This window comes from Leopardus geoffroyi, chromosome B1 (genome assembly GCF_018350155.1).
Source record: "Leopardus geoffroyi isolate Oge1 chromosome B1, O.geoffroyi_Oge1_pat1.0, whole genome shotgun sequence".
In the NCBI taxonomy this organism is placed as follows: domain Eukaryota; kingdom Metazoa; phylum Chordata; class Mammalia; order Carnivora; family Felidae; genus Leopardus; species Leopardus geoffroyi.
Window position 1 is genome coordinate 96,626,581 of NC_059327.1, and position 19,220 is coordinate 96,645,800.

Consider the following 19,220-nt stretch of genomic DNA (forward strand, 5'->3'; position numbering starts at 1 on the left):
TGTTGATATCTATGTCATAAAAAGATGAACTACTTGGAATACTTAATGCCTAATTTAAAAAATAAAATTCCAAGACTGAAAATTCAATAATAAAATAATAAAAATACTCCTATTTTTTTGTTTAACAATGTTCAAACAAGGTTATCAATCAGAAAAATTAAAGACAGTCAATTATGAAATCTTTCAGTTTTACAATAAGTTTTGAAATTTTTCTTTCCTATTCAAGGAATTTGTTCTGTGATCCCTTTCCCGAATGAATAGTTTTTTTCTCCTGGATCATTCTCATCAATATATAGACAAAATTTAATTTGTCTGAATTTTAATTTCCCCATCTAATCACTGCTGGCCTTTCTAGCAGTTTCCCAAAGAGAAGCTTATAGTTGGTTGCTATCTTTGCATCCTGGTCCCTCCCCTATTCACTATTTTTTTTCCCCTTTAGAGATTTTTCAATAGTACATTTATAACTTTTTTCTGAAGTTGTGATCATTTTACCATTTTAACCATTTTTAAGTGTACAGTTCAGTGGCATTATGTGCATTCACATTGTACAATCATCACTACCATCCATCTCCAGAAATTTTTAATCTTCCCAAATTCTGTATTCAATCAATATTGATCAATAAGTTCCTATTCCCCTCTTCTTTCATCCCCTGGCAACCAACATTCTACTTGTTGTCTCTGAATTGACTACTCTAGATACCTCATGTTAGTGGAATAATATATTATTTGTCTTTTTGTGTCTGGCTTATTTCACTTAGCTTAATTTTTTCCCAAGGTTCATCCATGTTGTAGGGTTTGTCAGAATTCCATTGCTTTTTAAGACTGAATCATATTCTGTTACATATATGTTTTGTTTTTTCATTCATATCCCAATGAACATTTGTGTTGTTTCCACCTTTTGGATATTGGGGATAATGCTGCTCTGAATATTGGTGTATAAGTGTCTGTTTGAGTTCCTGCTTTCAATTATTTTCGGTAGATACTCAGAAGTGGCATTGCTGGATCATATGATAATTCTATGTGTAATTTTATGAGGAAATGCTATACCATTTTACATAGTGGCTGTACCATTTTACATTCATACCATCAACACATAAGGGTTCCAGTTTCTCTACATCCTCACCAACAGTTGTTATTTTTCATTTGTTGAAGCCATCCTAATGGATGTGAAATGGTATATCACTGTGGGGTGTGTGTGTGTGTGTGTGTGTGTGTGTGTGTGTGTGTGTGTGTTTAGAAGGAGAGAGTGTAAGCAAGAGAGAGGGGCAGAGGGAGAAAGAGAGAATCTTAAGCAGGCTTAGCCCTTAGACAGATGCAGGGCTCAATCTCACGACCCTGGGATCCTGACCTGAACTGAAATCAAGTGTCAGTCACTCAACCAACAGGGCCACCCACGTGCTCCTCACTGTGGTTTTGATTTGCATTTCCCTGGTGATCTTGTTATGTATGCACTTTAAAAAAAATTTTTTTTAACATTTATTCATTTTTGAGAGTGAAAGAGACAGAGCATGAGTGGGGGAGGGACAGAGAGAGAGGGAGACACAGAATCCAAAGCAGGCTCCAGGGTCTGAGCTGTCAGCACAGAGCCTGATGTGGGGCTCGAACTCACAGACTGCGAGATCGTGACCTGAGCTGAAGTTGGATGCCCAACCGACTGAGCCACCCAGGCGCCCCAGTCTTGTTATGTATTTATTGGCCATTTGCATCTCTCCTTTGGAGAAATGTCTATTCCAGTCCTTTGCTCATTTTTAAATTGGGGTTTTTGTTGTTGTTGAGTTGTAGTTCTTTAAATGCTCTGAATATTAATCCCTTATCAGATATATGGTTTGTAGATATTTTCTCCCATTCTAGTTGCCTTTCTTTCTTGATAGAGTTCTTTGATGCCCAAAAGTTTTTAAATTTTGATGAAGTCCAATTTTTCTTTTGTTGCTTGTACCTTTGATGTCATATACAAGAAATCATTGCCAAATCCAATGTCATGAATCTTTTCCCTCTGTGTTTTCTCCTATGACTTTTATATCTATTTTTTTAATGTTTATTTTTGAGAGAGAAGGGGAGAAAGACTACGCACGTGCATGAGTGGGGGAAGGGCAGAGAGAGAGAGAGAGAGAGAGAGAGAGAGAGAGAGGATCCAAAGAGGGCTCTGTGCTGTGCGGGGCTCAAATGCATGAACTATGAGATCATGACCTGAGCCAAAGTCAGACGCTGAACTAACTGACTGAGCCACACAGGCATCCCTTGACTTTTCTGGTTTTATCTTTGAAAAGTTTTTTTATCCATTTTGAGTTAATTTTTTATATATGGTGTGAATTAAGGGTCCAAATTCATTCTTTTGCATCTGGATAACCAGTTTTCCCAGTATCATTTATTGAAAAGATTGTCTTTTTTTTCTGAGAGAGAAAGAGAGAGAGAGAGAGAGAACACTCCTGGAGAAGAGGCAGATAGAGAGGGAGAGAAAGAATCTTAAGCTGGCTCCATGTCCAGCATGGAACCTGACGCGGAGCTCGATCTCACGACGTGAGATCATGACTTGAGCTGAAATCAAGTGTCAGATGCTCAACTGACTGAGCCACCAGGTACCTCTGGGTGGTTCAGGGGTACTCTGTATTTTTATAGAGGATATTGCAGGGGCACCTGGGTGGCTCAGTCAGTTGGGCATCAGACTCTTCACTTCAGAGCTCAGGTTAATGATCTCATGGTTCCTGAGATAAAGTCCTGCTTCCAGCTCTGCATTGATGGCACAGAGCCTGCTTGGGATTCTCTCTCTCCCTCTGTCTCTGCATCCACCCCCCTGTGCTCATGCTCTTCCACTCTCAAAATAAATAAACATTAAAAAAAGTGAAGGGGGGGCGCCTGGGTGGCGCAGTCGGTTAAGCGTCCGACTTCAGCCAGGTCACGATCTCGCGGTCCGTGAGTTCGAGCCCCGCGTCGGGCTCTGGGCTGATGGCTCAGAGCCTGGAGCCTGTTTCCGATTCTGTGTCTCCCTCTCTCTCTGCCCCTCCCCCGTTCATGCTCTGTCTCTCTCTGTCCCAAAAATAAATAAACGTTGAAAAAAAAAAAAATTAAAAAAAAAAAAAAAAAGATTAATTTATAAAAAAAAGTGAAGGGGACATTACAGTCATCCTGAGAAAAGATAACACAATCCTGAACTAAGACTGTGATAGTGGGTTTGGAAAGGAGCAGGTTATTGAGGTATTTGAGAAATAACAAGACTGAGGAATTGAATGGGTATAAGAGGAGAGTATAAGTGAAGGGTAAAGGATGTTCCTTTTTGTTTGAATAACGGGGTAGGTGGTGGCTACCAAAAACCAAGAAAATGAATAAAGAACAAATTGGGAGAAGCTTGGGAAATTCCTGGGTGACAGGGATAATGAGTTCAATTTTGGATATTTTGAGTTTTCAGATACCTCCAAGTTGAATTTAGAGGTTATTGAATTAAGTTATTGATGGAAGTTAAGACAACAAAGTTAAGCTTAAAAGATAAAGCATAGCTTTGTGGTGTGCATCTCTGTTCTAAAAGTTGTAATTAATGAGTGTTTTAGAAATTGAGGAATTTATTTATGGATAACAAGTGTTAGGACTGACACGAATTCCAATGAAAGTTAGGATGAAGAACACATTGGGTTGTTCAAAATATGTAGGGGCAATATGTCCAGTGGTATAAGAGGAGAAGAGTCAGATTTTTCCATCAATTTAAAAGAACTATTTAAAAATCACTTTATGTAGGCTGGTAAAAAAGTTTGGGAAATAGATAGCGGTGATGGTTACACAATATTGTGAATGTAATCAGTGCCACTGATTTGTACAGTTAAAAGTGGTTAAAATTGTAAGTTTTATGTCTAATTTTACCACAGTTAAAAATAATTAATAATGTAATATACCCGGGGTGCCTGGGTGTCTCAGTTGGTTAAGAATTCAACTCTTGATTTTGGCTCAGGTCATGATCTCACGGTTTGTGAGTTCAGGCCCCAAGTTGGGCTCTGTACCGACAGCGAGGAGCCTGCTTGGGATTCTCTGTCTTCCTCTCTCTTTGCCCCTCCCCCATGTGTACATGAGCTCTCTCTTTCTCTCTCTCTCAAAAATAAATACACATTAAAAAAACCACTTTAGTTTTAAAAATATATACCCCAAACTATTGTATACTTTAAATCAATAAGTTTTATGTTGTGTAAATTATACATATATATATATATATATATATATATATATATATATACACACACACACATACGTATATATATATTTTTTAATGTGTATTTTTGAGACACAGAGCGAGCGAGAAAGAGAGAGAGAGAGAGAGATAATGGGGGAGGAGCAGAGAGAGAGACAGAATCCGAAGCAGGCTCCAGACATCTAGTTGTCAGCACAGAGCCAGATGCAGGGTTCCAACCCAGGAACGGTGAGATCATGACCAGAGCTGAAGTCGGACACTCAACCGACTGAGCCACCCAGGCGCCCCGTAAATTATATTTTAATAAAGCTATTTGAAAAATAATCTGTGCGGGCGCCTGGGTGGCTCAGTCGGTTAAGCGTCTGACTTCAGCTCAGGTCATGATCTCACAGTTCATGAGGTCGAGCCCCGCATTGGGCTCTGTGGAGCCTGGAGCCTGCTTCAGATTGTGTCTCCCCTCTCTTTGCCCTTCCCATTTCACACTCTGTCTCTATCTCTCTCAAATATAAATAAACATTAAAAAATAAAAATAAATAAAAATTAAAAAAATAATCTGTGTATAGAGCCAAGCCAGAAATTGCTATGGAATTCAAATCAAAAGGAACTCGTCTAGTCCTTGAAAATTAGTTTAAGCATCTTGTTTGACCATTTTGCTTCTGGTACTCAGTAAATATATTTTAAGTGAATGAATAAACAAATAAGTGGACTTAAATGCAGTATAAGTAAATCTGTCTATCTGGCTATGAGGTTGCAAGTTTGAGTTTGGGAATGTGATAATCATTGTGGTCCCTGTCCTCTTGAAATATAGTCAGAACTCTCACATACAGTTCTTTGTTTTACAAATACATTTAAAAAGAAATGTGCATTTGGTGAATCTTTTACTTGTCTATTCTCATGAATTCAGTCCCAGGAGAGATGTGATTGCCTACCTTCTGATATGAAAACTTGAAGAACTGGTTGGTGTCAGGACATCGGAAAATTACTAGACCAGCCCCCAGAATCTGCATTCATTTTGGAAATACAAAAGAGTGAATTAAAGACATGAAATACGAGCAGAAACAAGAGCAGAAATAAGAGCAAACCCCAGATAGTCCTGATGGTACAGTTCTGCAAGTGACAGCAAACATATCTCCTCTCAAGGTAGATTTTATTACTCAAAAGGGCTTACCAGTGCATCTTGCAGAATGCCAATTTATTTTCTCCTACTTTATAATCTAAGGCAATATTGGTATAAAATGACATCTAGAAGGAATCCAGTGAAGTAATAAATGTATAAACACATTTATATTTCCAAATAAAACATAAATTTCATATTCCATGTTGTCACTGTCTATCAACAGTCCAATTGTTTTGTTGAGTTGTGACTTCGGAAAAGAATGCTTAGCAGGTGAAGTTGTTGGTGTAGGTTTACAGTTGAATGTGAGTAAAAACTCAGCAGAATCAGTAATTGTCTTTTCCTTAAGTGTTAGAACTTAAAATCAGAGTCATCTACAGGGCAAGGGAAATGTATCAAGTCTTCAAGTTGAGTAGCAAGTGTCTCTAAAACATACAATAATGAAGGCAACGATTTTGTCAAATGAGATGGATAGAAAAGTTGAGGATTAACTGCTCTGGAAATGAAAAGAATGATTTCTAAAGACATGCTTTAACTTTTCAAAGAGGCATCATATCTCCATTTTTATTTTATTTTCTCCTATTTTTAATCTTATGAGAGAGAGAGAGAGGGAGAGAGAGCACAGAGCATGTGAGCAGTGGGGAGGGGCAGAGGGAGGCTCCACACCCAGTGCGGAGCCTGATGGGAGGCTCAATCCCATAACCGTGGAATCATGACCTGAGCCAAAATCAAGAGTTGGATACTCAACCGACCAAGCCACCAAGGCACCCCAGTATCTGCATTTTTAAAAGCAATTTCATAAGGTTAAGAAGGGAAGATGTAGTCTTTATGGTTGAAGAAAAGAAAGCAAAGCGGTTAGCATTTCTTCTTTGCCTATACTTGTCTGCTTTAAGTTGCCTAGATGAGTTAAAGTTCACGATTTAAAGAAGCTTTGCTGCACATAAGTGCCCAAATCCACCCCCAGCTCATCCTACTCTAATGCACTTCTACCTGTAACAAAATAGGAGAAGCAAAAGGAACACAGGCCCTCTGGGCTATTTTAATACTTCTGAGGTGCTGGTAACACCCAGAAAATCAGGAATTCCTTTCCAAAATCTATGTTGATTTAATGACTTTACATCCTTTTCTTCAGGAGCTATTCCTCTTCCCTTGCATCCTTTAAAGCACATGGTTCTTAAACCTGGCTGCACATCAGAATCACCCAGGGAGCTTTAAAAATGCCAACTGCAAGCCAATTGAATCTGAATTTCTGTGTGAAGAGATCCAGCATAGGTAAGGACACCTACTTACCTATGCTTTTAAAACACCCCAGGTGAGGGGCGCCTGGGTGGCGCAGTCGGTTAAGTGTCCGACTTCAGCCAGGTCACGATCTCGCGGTCCATGAGTTCGAGCCCCGCGTCGGGCTCTGGGCTGATGGCTCAGAACCTGGAGCCTGTTTCTGATTCTGTGTCTCCCTCTCTCTCTGCCCCTCCCCCGTTCATGCTCTGTCTCTCTCTGTCCCAAAAATAAATAAACGTTGAAAAAAAAAAAAAAAAAACACCCCAGGTGATTTTGGTATGTTACAGGCCTGAGATCCAATTAGAGCCATGGCTCTTTGGTTCTTAAAGCTTTTGGTTCTTAAAGTAATGTAACCCTTAGACAGATAGCTATCAACATCCTAGGAAACTTGTTAGAAATACAAATTCAGGAGGCCTTTCCCTCTTACTGAATCAGAAACTCAGGGTAATGGGGTCTAAAAATCTGTGTTTTAACAAGGTTCCAGGTGATTTCAATGCAAGCTAAAATTTGAGAACCACTGACTCAAAGTGGGTGTTTTTGAAAATTTAACGTGTATTTGAACTATCTTGTCCAAATGTAAATTCTGACTCAGTATGTTTGGAATGCTGCTTGAGATTGTGAGTTTCTAACAAGCTCCCTGAGCATGCTACCAATCTACTGACCACACTTTCAGCAGCAAAATGTCAGGATACAGCTTTCTTTCTATGGAATTATCCAGGTACATTATATAGGAAAACAGTTATACCTCAGTTAGTCACAAGTTTATACACAGATTAGACTTTTCATGGTAAGTTTACATTTTCTTTTAATACAATCTGGTGAATGTGCACATTAGCTCTAACGGTCCTGAATAAAATCTTTTTAGGTTTTGGTCCAACATTTTCTAACCTGTTTTCAAAGTTCTTCATGAAATCATTGGTTTCCTAGGATTCTGCCTATAAGAATATTCCTGGAATTAAGTTTTTCTACTCCTGCAAAACAGTCCAAATGTACCTCTATTCCCTGTGTCTTATCTGCCAAAATCTTTCCTTTTATTTCCAAACCCAATTTCTATAGCAGCCTCTGACCAGCATCCCCATTCTGAGTCCTATAATTAAATTCTTATCTCTAGATTTTAATTGTTTGTACATGTAACAGTATAAATCTAATTATGTCCAAGAGTGAGTTATACAACATTCAGGTAAGTATGGTCTGTCAGGGATGGCTGGGTGACTCAAGCAGTTAAGTCTCTCACTCTTGATTTTGGCTCAGGTCATTATCTCAGGGCTGGTTGTGAGATCTAGCCCAGAATTGGCTAGGTGCTGGGTGTGGAGACTGCTTAAGACTCTCTCTCTTTCTCTCTGTCCCTCCCCCCTTCAAAAAAAAAATAATACAGTTTGTCAGAATGCTGGTTTTGTTGCATTTTTTTTACCACAATACCCGGGATTCACTGTCTCGCTGCTTCAAAGAACGAAGAGGTGGACACTAAATGAGCAGCAGGCAAAAGTTTATTAGAATATAAGATTAGAAAGGAAGAATAGAAGGAAAGCTCTTGTATAGAGTACATTCGAAAGTGAATGCCCAAGGACTATAGGCAAGGGTCCTTGTTTTATAAGGTTCTGGTCAGCCTTCCCCCCCTCCATTTCCCCTTGTTCCTTCTCAGTTTCTATCCTTATTGGCTTGGTAGTTCTACATGCTGGGTTGTCCATTTCTGATTGGCTCGTTTCCATTGTATGAAGGGTGGTCTATGGCCATACTTAAGTCTTCTGTCAAATTCCAGAGGGGAAAGCTGAGGAGGAGTAGGTGGGGTCTGTTCCATTCTTAAGAGGAACCTCATGACTGAGGGGACTTCCTGTGGTTAGACACTCCCAGCATTGTTCCAAAATAGGTGTTTTTCCCCATCCAGGGACCTCAGGCCCTAATCTTTCCCTCTGCCTACACAATCCTATCTTCCATCATAGTTTCCCTGAGATCACACAACTTGGGGGTAAATTTGACTCTTGCTGCAGTTACTGAATACTATTCTGATAGAGCCTCCCTTGCTTATTTCTGCCTTACCTTGTTTGGTTTACAATAGAACTAAGAAGGAACACACAGTCAATTCAAGTTTGGACACAATCAAATGTGACACATGTTTTTTGTATTTAGAATAAATCCTCTTGAATATATGAAATAACTAATTTTAAGAGACTTTTATTGTGAAGTATAAAATATTCAGAAATGATTAAAAATTTTTTCAGTTACAGTATTAATTTAATAATCTTTCCAAGAGAAAGCACCACATTAAAAAATGACATTCATAACAAACAATCTAAAATGCTATGATAAAATAATTAATAGTAATTACAACAGCAAATCATGAAATTCAGAAATTTCTAACCATAGATCTAAATCAGGGGTCTCAAACTCAGATGTGTTCAGGGCTAAGTAGGAAACACAAAGTAGTGAAGTAGCCTTATATAAGGAGTCTATAGGCTGTGGCAAAATAGGGAATGCATGCCCAGTTGAAAGACTTCAAATTACAACAATTTTAAAACATTATGCACACTGAATAAAACAGCTGTGGGCCAAGCTGCCTGAATACCAATACTGCCAGTTTGCAACCGTGGCCTAAATGAATTTCTAGTAGTTTATATACCAATTCTCAAAATGGCAGACTGCACTTTTTAAAATATATATGTTGTCTATATATGTATGTGTATAAATATATATATTTATGTATGTGTATAAATATATATATATATTTATATAGTGTGTGTGTGTATGTGTGTGTTTTCTACACAGATATATGAAGGAGTCACTATTTTGGGATGTATGGATAAAAAAACTTTAGGATAAGGTATTTTGCACCTTGAATTAATCAATTTAGGAAGTTGCATGGATATATTCTTTAAAACATCTGCTTAAGAGATGAAATTTTTAAAATACCTCCTTTCACATTTGGGAAAAATTAGTTATGCCTAAGAGTTAATTAAAATGAAATGAAATTTCATTCTTTTACCAATAGAAAGTTATATACCACAGTACATTACTGCTTAGTAAAAAATATTTAGGTGAAAAATAAATTTCTAAATTTATTTAGTAATAAATTACTAAAGCCATAGTTCAGAAAGCACTCAATCATATTGCCTCACTATATATGAAGAAAATCCTTGTAATTCAGTTAACAATAAATTTTACTTTATCTTTAAAGGGTATTTTGTTTAAAAATTTTAGTATATTTTATATTTTCAGTTAAAAGTAAAGGTTCTAATCTGAAGATGTAACATTGCTAAAGACCAAATGGCTGTAACCAAGTTGGTTTGGTTTCCTATGCCAAAGCAGTTTCACAGAATTTACGATTTTGTATACCATTAATGACTTCACATTAGTGACTTTTAAATAGCTTTTAAAAGCTAAGGTGATGGGAACATTAGAGTTACAAAATATTTTAAAAGGCTATGAAGGCACATTATAATTCAAATATCCTTGCTACACTAGGAATACATATTTTAAAATAATCCACAGACAACACAGATTTCAAACAAATAAAACTCAAGTACATTTATTCCAAACCTTGATACAATACTCAAAAATATTTTCTACTTTTTTCAAACATTTTAGATCTTAGCTTGAGAAGCTTAACATAAAACGAAAGCACAGCACCAAATCTAGCCATATAATCTTCCCCTTAAAAAAGTTAGTAGTTACTATAACTTTTCTGTAAAATAAACTCATATAGAACAAATCAATTTCATATATGGCCTTTAATTTCTGAAATTAAAAGCCAAAGCTGTTTAAGTGTATCTAACTAAAGTTAGATATTTAGGAAACCCAGAGTAGGTATACAAGAAAATGTTAAGACACAGTATCAAGTAATGCAGTAAGTCTTTCATTATTTCCATTTTTGATGAACTGACACTTTTTAAGAAGGGGAAATAGGTTTGGCATTGTTTTCTAACCTAATATTTGGCAAAGTCTCAAAGTACAGCCAAGTCATATGCATCTTATTTGCATTCCCACATTTGTTTTAATTATTAAAACCACTTATGTATGACGCCATTAGGAATTTTTTGGAATTCAAACACTGCGTTTTACACACCATGAAGTATTTCCATGGCAGAGATTAAATTGAAAATAAGATTATAAATTCACTATGAATCATAAAAAGAAAGAAACATGTTCTCAAGTCAAGTCAATAGTAGAACTATCACATAAGGGTATACAATACAGGCTGATGTTATTACAAACTTAGTTTGATTTAGCAGTTCTTTAAAAACCAATAGGGTTTCAATGAATAAATTTATTTTAATTAATAAATTATTCACAATTAAAAAGTTAAAGTTTTCATAAATAGCAACAACAGACTAGACATTGAGTATATGGGATTCCCACAAAACAATAACAAAATATTTCAACATTATTTCATCCAAATATTGGTTTAAAACTATTTAAATGTATTTAAAGATTGTTAATGACTGATTTATATGAGTTCCAGACTAAATTAATACAAATTAGATATTTAGTGCTGTCTGCTTGTTCTTCACATCATCAAAGGATGAAACTCCTTTTGTAAACAATATGATGGCCATACTCATTATATACTGTGATCCAATTAGTTAGCATATTTATGGAGGAAGCGTTCAAATGCATCATAGATGGCACGTCTAAATTAAATATGAAAGAAGAACCATAAGTAATGAGCAAAAAAGGAAGACAGTACTTTTATTGTTAGTTATTTCCAAAATTACCTGTGGCTTACAACCTGACTTCCTCTCCAAATAGGTCTGAAAGAGGCAGGTATCTGAGGATAGGTGTTTGGGTCCATGTAACTTCACCACTACTAGAAAACCTCAAATGTGCTTTCAACTGATGATGAATTCAAACTTATATAATATCTATGTATTTATATACTATGTATGTGAAAAATATAATGTATATATGTAAGTCACTTGTTGAAAATTAATTGGCTACACTAAACTTTTCATAATGTAGTATTCAATTTATTTCATAAATTAAGATAAGGATATTTTTTGTCCAGAAAAACACATGTGCCTAGCAACTGAACTTAAAAGCAAAAGCCTTAAAAAAAAAAAAAGAAAAGAAAAAGAAAAAGCCTTAGTTTCCTATAGTACTTTCACAAGGTATTTTAATTGGACATTTAAGGTGACATCTAAAAGTTGAAGTAAATGAGTGACAGCATACAAAATTACTTCTTGGATTAAAAAGAGCTAAAACATGTCAAACATATAGTACACACAATTCTTCTATTATATAGCTATAGCGCTGGCAGTTTTGTTTTGTTTTTTTAATGGTTTTATTTATTTTTGAGAGAGAGAGAGAGAGAGAGTGAGCAGGGGAGAGGCAGAGAGAGAGGGACACACAGAAACCGAAGTAGGCTCCAGGCTCCAAGCTATCAGCACAGAGCCTGACGTGGGGCTCGAACCCATGAACTGTTGAGATCATGACCTGAGCTGAAGTTGGATGCTTAACTGACTGAGCCACCCAGACAGCCCTGCAGCTGGCAGTTTTGAAACATATCATGCACAGGGTACTAAGCACTTTATGTGAACTAATACACTTAACCATTAATGATAAATATATTCCAATGATAACCTTTTGTCATTAAATCTGAATAGAAGTGGAAATAATAAAGGCTGTAAAATACTAGAGATATAGAATCAAAGGTTTTTGTAAGTTCTAATAAATACTGGAGTCATATAAGGTTATTAGCATTAAAACCAATATTTCACTTCTCATTTAAGACTCCATATTCACTTGCTACGGAAAAACATTGCTCAATTATTCCACAGATACTTATGCCATCTTGAGAGAAGAAAAGAGTGGAGTGAAAAAATTATAATGAACCAAAGCAAGTTTTACAAACTGTGTTCCTCCCTATACCCTAAAATACCTGGCTATTAATATTTGAAGAGTGTAAAAACACACAATAAAATATGCCTATCATACAACTTCCCCAGTTCTTTAGAAGAAACAAGAAGGGGATGAGATAGGTAAGAATACCACAAGGTGAGAACTGAGTGGGGCAGGAAAAAAAGGAAAGTGGACTAAAACGTACAATAAAAATACCCAATCCTCTAAGTTTTTTGAGGCAAAAAATTACGAAACCAAATAAATAGATATTAGACCAATCATCTTACCTGAAGAGTCCTTGTTTAAAAAGATAAGCACTAATATGACCCCCTTCTAGATACCGGATTTCACAACCGGGCCAGATTTCTTGTAGACTTCGAACTCCTGTTCGTGGAATGTAGGCATCTTCTTTGGCTTGAACCACTATAATGAGGCTTGGGTCAACTGGAACTAGGTATGGAATTTTAAAAGATGCAACATACATACTTTTAAAAAGTTCTAAGATTTTTATATAAATACTATCATATTAGAAAATAAAACATACTTGATAGTACAGTAAGTCAAGTTGGTCAAATTACAACTTTTTGATTAAGTTAAAAATCAACTATAATATTACATAATATCATAATATTCATCTCTAATACAATGAGATGAACATTCTAAAGAAGGTATGAAATCCAACATATTTTTAGTTAACTATTAAGATGGATTTTTTTTTTTAAGTTTACTCATTTATTTTTTAGGAGAGAGTGAGTGCACACGAGTGCACACTAGCAGGGCAGGGACTCAGAGAGAGAGAGAGAGAGAGAGAGAGAGAGAGAGAGGGAGAGAGAGAATCCCAAGCAGGCCCCATGCTGTCAGCGCAGAGCCCGACATAGGGCTTGCACAAACTGTGAGATCATGACTTGAGCCGAAATCAAGAGCTGGATGCTTAACCAACTGAGCCACCCAGGCACCCCTAATTAGATGGATTTAGATTTTCATGGATAAAATATGATATATTTAAATAATCAACTTATCCTGTAAAATACATTTTGGAGCCAACAATAAACATACTCTTGAAAATATGAAATTATTTTGTAAACATCCTTAAAATGTAAAGCATCCTTAGAAATATTTCACAAATATTTACACATCAGCAAACATTCTCCATTTCATATAAAATTGGTACCTGAGAAATTTGCCACATGAGTACATTCATCCATGACTCCTTTCATGAATATTAAAGATTCTTTCTGAAGATTGTTTCTTCTTTGTTCTTTACTGAGTAGGTGATATGACTGAGGGCCACAGCTTGTATAACTACTTTTATTGGGTGAAAGTGTTTGATTGAAGCACTCCATCTTAGAGGTATCTTGCAACAAGAGTCCTTCTGATGTGGCACTGATAGATGTTTTATTAGATTGATGGTAGTCACTAGGTTTTTGGGATACAACTTGGTCTGTCATATCTAAATTTAAAGTTCTAGACACCAGATTAAGGTTAGTTAGCTTGTCTGCACCAATAGGGAAGCGTTTCACAAACTCTTGTCCCATTTTGAAAGAATCTGTCTGAATATACAAAAGAAGACATCATTTAGTATAAAATACATTTTATTTAACAACTTGTTAAAATAAAAACACAAATGTCCATCAATGAATAAATAAACAAAATGTGCTATAGACATACAATGGATTATCATTTAGTCTTAAAAGGGAACAAAATTCTGATACATATGACAATGGATGAACTTTGAAGACATTACACTAAATGAATAAGCCAGAAACAAAGAACAAATACTGTATGATTTTAAGTTTTATGAGGTACCTAGAATAGTCAAATTTATAGAGACAGAAAATAGAGTGGGGATTGCCATGGCTGGAAGGAGGGGGTAATGAAGAGTTACTGTTCAATGGGTACAGAGCTTCAGTTCAGTAAAATGAAAAAGTTCTGGAGATGGATGGTGGTGATGGACAGAGGTGATGGCTGCACAACAATGTGAATGCATTTATTAACACCATTGAACTGTACACTTAAAAATGGTTGAAATAGTAAATTTTATGTTGCATATATTTGACAACTTAAAAAATAACAGAGAAAAAAGAGATTTCAGAATTTATCTGAGGACTAAGATAAATGACTTATACTATATTGCTTAATGTTTCCTATTAAACAATAAAGGGTATCATTTAGTCTGCATCATGTTTTTATTGCCAAAGTTTTGAAATTCATGATCTGCCTTAATCTTAGAACTTCCAAAAGCCTTATGAATGTATCCTGGCAGTAATACATCAGCTACCTCAAATCCCTTTCTTAGGCTGAACTAAGAAGAATTAAAAATTATCAAGGAAAAAATATTACCTATTAAAATCTCAAAAGGATATACTAAGTTTAAGGACTTGTAAGTACAATGTAATTTAAGTAAAAATAAACGTTGTTAAATACTAAAGACAAAGTCAAAAGAAAAAAAAATGACAGCCTGGGAAAATATATTTGCAACTTATATGACAAAGAGCTAACTGCTTTAATTTATTAAAAGCTAGAAATGAATATAAAGTCCAAAACCACAATAGAAAAAGTGAGCAAAGGATATGCACATAAAGGTCACAGAAAATGAAATAGAAATTACCCTTAAACTTATAAACATGTTCAATTTCACTTAAAATTAAGTAAATTAAGTAAAAACAATACCAATTTTCACCATTAGGTTGACAAAAAAAAAATGAAACCCGTAAGTCTGCTAACACACTGAATTTGTGAAATTATGGGAAAACAGATACACATGTTCCTGCTGGTAGTAAAAATTGAAACAACTAGAATTAGACAAAATCTAACCACATTACAAATGGAACAACATTTCTAGGAATTTACACTTGTGAAATTTATTCATGGCAGCAGTGTTTGTTACTAGTGAAAAATGAGAAACAACATTAATACCCATCAACAGGGAACTAGTTAATGAATCATGGTATGTCCATCCATATAGTCTCATGCAGCAGTAAAAGAGAAAAAGGAAACATTTGTGTATAGTCCATAAAAAAAGGTAAGAAAAAAGGTCATATTTCTATTGGTTTGAAAAATTCCTTGAAACATTAATAAATAGTGGGTTATTTGTTGAGGGAGATAGGACCTAGACAAATTGGGAGTATGGGTAGGAACTGTTTCATTATACGCCTTTTTATACTTTTTGATGCTTGAACATATGACCTACAAGCTATTTAAAAAATTAAAGAATGAAAAATTGATTGAAGGCAGGGAAAAAATCCAACAACTTGGTTAACAGAAAAAATCACTGGAGTCATCTGGACCAAAGAACTGTACACCTAAAAACATTGAGAAATGTAAGATCAAGCACCCCAGAATTACTCAGAGGGGTACACCAACAACTTTAACTGCTTTTGATTAGAAAAACACAGTTTTTATAACAAAAAAGGAAGCCATCTTGACATTTCCTGAATATGTATTGCTGTGAACAAGTTCTGAGACAAAAAGAGTTGTATACAACCACCAAGAGAGACATAAAAAAAGTGCTGGGTAAGACTACACTGCTGTTTCAGACAACCCAAATTTTTGACATCCCTTTAAAAAGATGCATATTGAGTTTTATCATAAGTTCTCAAATATAGGCATTTTTTTATTATATGTATGGGGGAACACAAGGAACTAACTAGCAGGTAGAGATATTTTGTTACAAAGTTCTTAGGCAAGTAAATACCCTTTGAGGTTATGCAAGATAGATTTCCTTTACAAGAGTGAGATTTATAGTGATGTAATCATAAATAAAAAGTCCTAATTGATAGTATAGATGTTTTTTCTTTCTGAGATTTCTTGAGATCCTTGGTAACTTCCAAACTGAATGTATAAAATTTAAAAATTCATAAAAACAAAAAAAAACATGAAAGGAATTGGTCACCTTAGGAGACTAAGAGGGAACCAATTCATTATCTTGAAAACTAGTAAATTAAGGGAAAGATATCAAGCATTTATCCTGCCTTTCATATATGAACTGAGCCAAATAATAGGTAACCAATAAGTGCCTTTTTATACAAGTGTTCAAATTAATAAATAAAAAAGAAATGACAGATTTAGAATATCAGCATTTTGTAGTCCTCCACTAATAGACATAGGCATTAAACATCAATGGAGGCTTACACCACAAAATAGAGACAACCGGACATTATGTGCTTCCGACACTCCTACCAAAGAAATAAAAACTGAGTTTAATCAAGCCTCTACACCCAGCTGCCAACTTTCAGGCAATATAGAGAATGAGTGAACATGCTAAACTATACTATGAGAATGCAATAAAAAATGTCTAGATGGTGAGAAACTCTAAAGGTAAATAGTCTAAATTCTTCAACAGATAAATTATAAGGAAAAGGAAAGGAATGGAAGAGAACTTACAGATTAAAAGACACAGCAAAGCACATCAAAAAAAAGAATTGTAGTGTATAAGGATACATATTTGGACAATAAAATTATTTTAAAAACAGAAGGAAGTAATTACTATAAAAATAAGGGTAATGATTAGCAGTGTGGGGAGAAGAGCTTTTTAATTAGGACACATGGGAGTGGTTTCTGTGTTGGGTGGTCAATTTCTATTCTTGACCTATTACAAACAGGTTTTCTGTTTAATAAATGTTGTAAGCCATACATTTGCTTTGCACGATTTTTTATATCTATATTTTTTTATTTATTTTTAAAATGTTTATTTATTTTCGAGAGAGAGATAGTGAGTGCAAGCAGGGGAGGGGCAGAGAGAGAGATGGAGAAAGAGAATCCCAAGCAGGCTCCATGCTGTTAGCACGGAGCCTGACGTGGGGCTTGATGTCACAACTGTGAGATCATGACCTGAGCTGAAATCAAGAGTCAGAGGCTTAACTGAGCCACCCAGGTGCCCCTATTTATATTTTATTTTAAAATGAAGAATCTTAAAAACTAAAAAACAGTACTGCCTTTTAACAAATTTGCGATTCTTTTTAAAAATTGAAAACGTGAAACACAATCAACTTTTGCCCCCCTCCAATGTTATGCAGAAATTAAAAATACTTACTCCACAATATTCAAGCATGTGAATAATTTCTTCTTCATAAACTGTCTGTGTATAATACTGCTTTTCCAGCTCCCTCCAATTAATCGATTTACTTAGCACACCCTGAAATAACAAACTAAATTAAGATCAAACCACACTATCAAGCATTTTGTCCAATAATTTTATTATTAATGTGCAGAAAACAGTAAACATAGCAGGCTTGAGATTTCCTATCTTTAGAAAGCTCTACTTGCAATGTTGGCCCTTGATTAGAGTCTGGGAACTGGACTAATAAACAGTTCTTTGCCCCAAAATATATCTTTCTAAATGATAAAGTGATAAATGATAAAGTCATTGTGACAAACAGTGTAGTTTCTGCTGAACACATACTTTCCCTCTGGAGTTTTGGTACATGAGCCAGAGACTGCCTAAGTGATTGACCCCTGATAAAAACCCTGGACTCCCAGGCTCAATCAACCTTCACTGATGGACATTTTGTACATAGTGTCATAATGCATTGCTAGAGGAATTAAACACAGCCTGTGAGCTTCCAGTGGAAGGTTGTGCTTGATTTCCTCTGGACTTTGCCTCATGTGCCTTTTCCCTTTGCTAATTCTGTATTGTATCCTTTTGATGTAATAAGTCTTAGTTGTGAGTAATACTAGGTGGTACGTCCTGTGATTTCTTCTAGAGAACCACCAAACCTGGAGAGGGTTTTAGGAACCCCCAAAACAATTACCTTTCATTACATATAGCTATTTAAGTATTAATTGCAATTAAATTACCGTAGTGAAGACTCCAGATGCTGTGGACCAAGACAGGCATGGGATCAATGGCATGGGCTTAGGCCAGTTGGATACTGCTAAGGAAGCCATCTGAAATATGTTTAACAGTCAGAGAGCTTCTGTTTAAATTTCTATTCATTAAAATGAAAACTATTTACTATGAAGAAAGTAGTCTGGTAAGACTTCATTTACTATGAAGAAAGTAGTAATTGGTAAGATAAGACATGAACACAAAATCTCTAAATACTTGGAGTGCCTGGCTGGCTCAGTTGGTAGAGCATGCGACTCTTGATCTCAGGGTTGTAAGTGTGAGCCCCACATTGGGTAAAGAGATTACTTAAAAATAAAATCTTAAAAAATCTCTAAATACTCATGAGAATGTCTAGCAACCTTGTGAAACCCCAAATCATAAATTCAACAACAACATATAACTTCTCCCTTAGAAAGTAATAAAGTACATTGGAAAATTTTAAGTAATCTCAAGACCTTCCACAGAGAACTACTTTCTACTGGGTAAATACAGAGCAAACATGCTGAAATGTAGACGCTAGGCAGGAGGCTAATCACACTCCGTACTTAAGTGACCTGCTCAGTGACAACAAAATCACAACTATAAAATCTCAGACCTTTGAGGCTGACTGTAAAAAGGCTGGTGAACTACAAAGCAAATTATATAACTTATATAATGTAATGTGTGTTTAGAGAAAGGAAAAGTTATTTTTTGGCTAGGGGAATCAGAGAAGGCTTCACGAAATGGCTGTCCTTTAGGGGAAATGAAAGATGGGGTCTTGTCTTCTATATAAAGAAGACAACATGATCAAAGGCAAGATGGTGAAAAAGTGCAAAGTCTGCTAGGAAAACAGCCAATATAACTTACTTTGGCTAGTCAATAGGGCATATATGGTGAATGGGGTGAGGGAGATAGGTAGGCTGGAAGGACTGAATAGCAACAGATGTGAGGTCCCTTTTGCTCTGTATATAATGGGAAATTAATAAAGAGGCCTGAACAAAAGAGTGGCAATGCCAAAG

At 35.6% G+C, this 19,220-nt stretch overlaps 2 protein-coding genes across 8 annotated transcripts in view; one reads left to right on the top strand and one right to left on the bottom strand.

Annotated features, from left to right (window-relative positions):
• The window catches only part of MFSD8 (major facilitator superfamily domain containing 8), a 163,696-nt gene that overhangs the window by 17,637 nt on the left and 126,839 nt on the right, over positions 1-19,220 (top strand). The gene's annotated exons all lie outside the window — the stretch shown is intronic.
• The window catches only part of ABHD18 (abhydrolase domain containing 18), a 44,417-nt gene continuing 33,916 nt past the window's right edge, over positions 8,720-19,220 (bottom strand). For both annotated transcript variants that reach the window (XM_045468037.1, XM_045468047.1), the window contains 5 exons: positions 18,192-18,281; positions 17,428-17,529; positions 13,567-13,945; positions 12,683-12,845; positions 8,720-11,188 (listed from right to left, as the gene is read on the bottom strand). In XM_045468037.1, the coding sequence (XP_045323993.1) occupies positions 11,137-11,188; positions 12,683-12,845; positions 13,567-13,945; positions 17,428-17,529; positions 18,192-18,281 (786 nt within the window). In that variant the 3' untranslated portion in view covers positions 8,720-11,136. The remainder of the gene's footprint in view (positions 11,189-12,682; positions 12,846-13,566; positions 13,946-17,427; positions 17,530-18,191; positions 18,282-19,220) is intronic.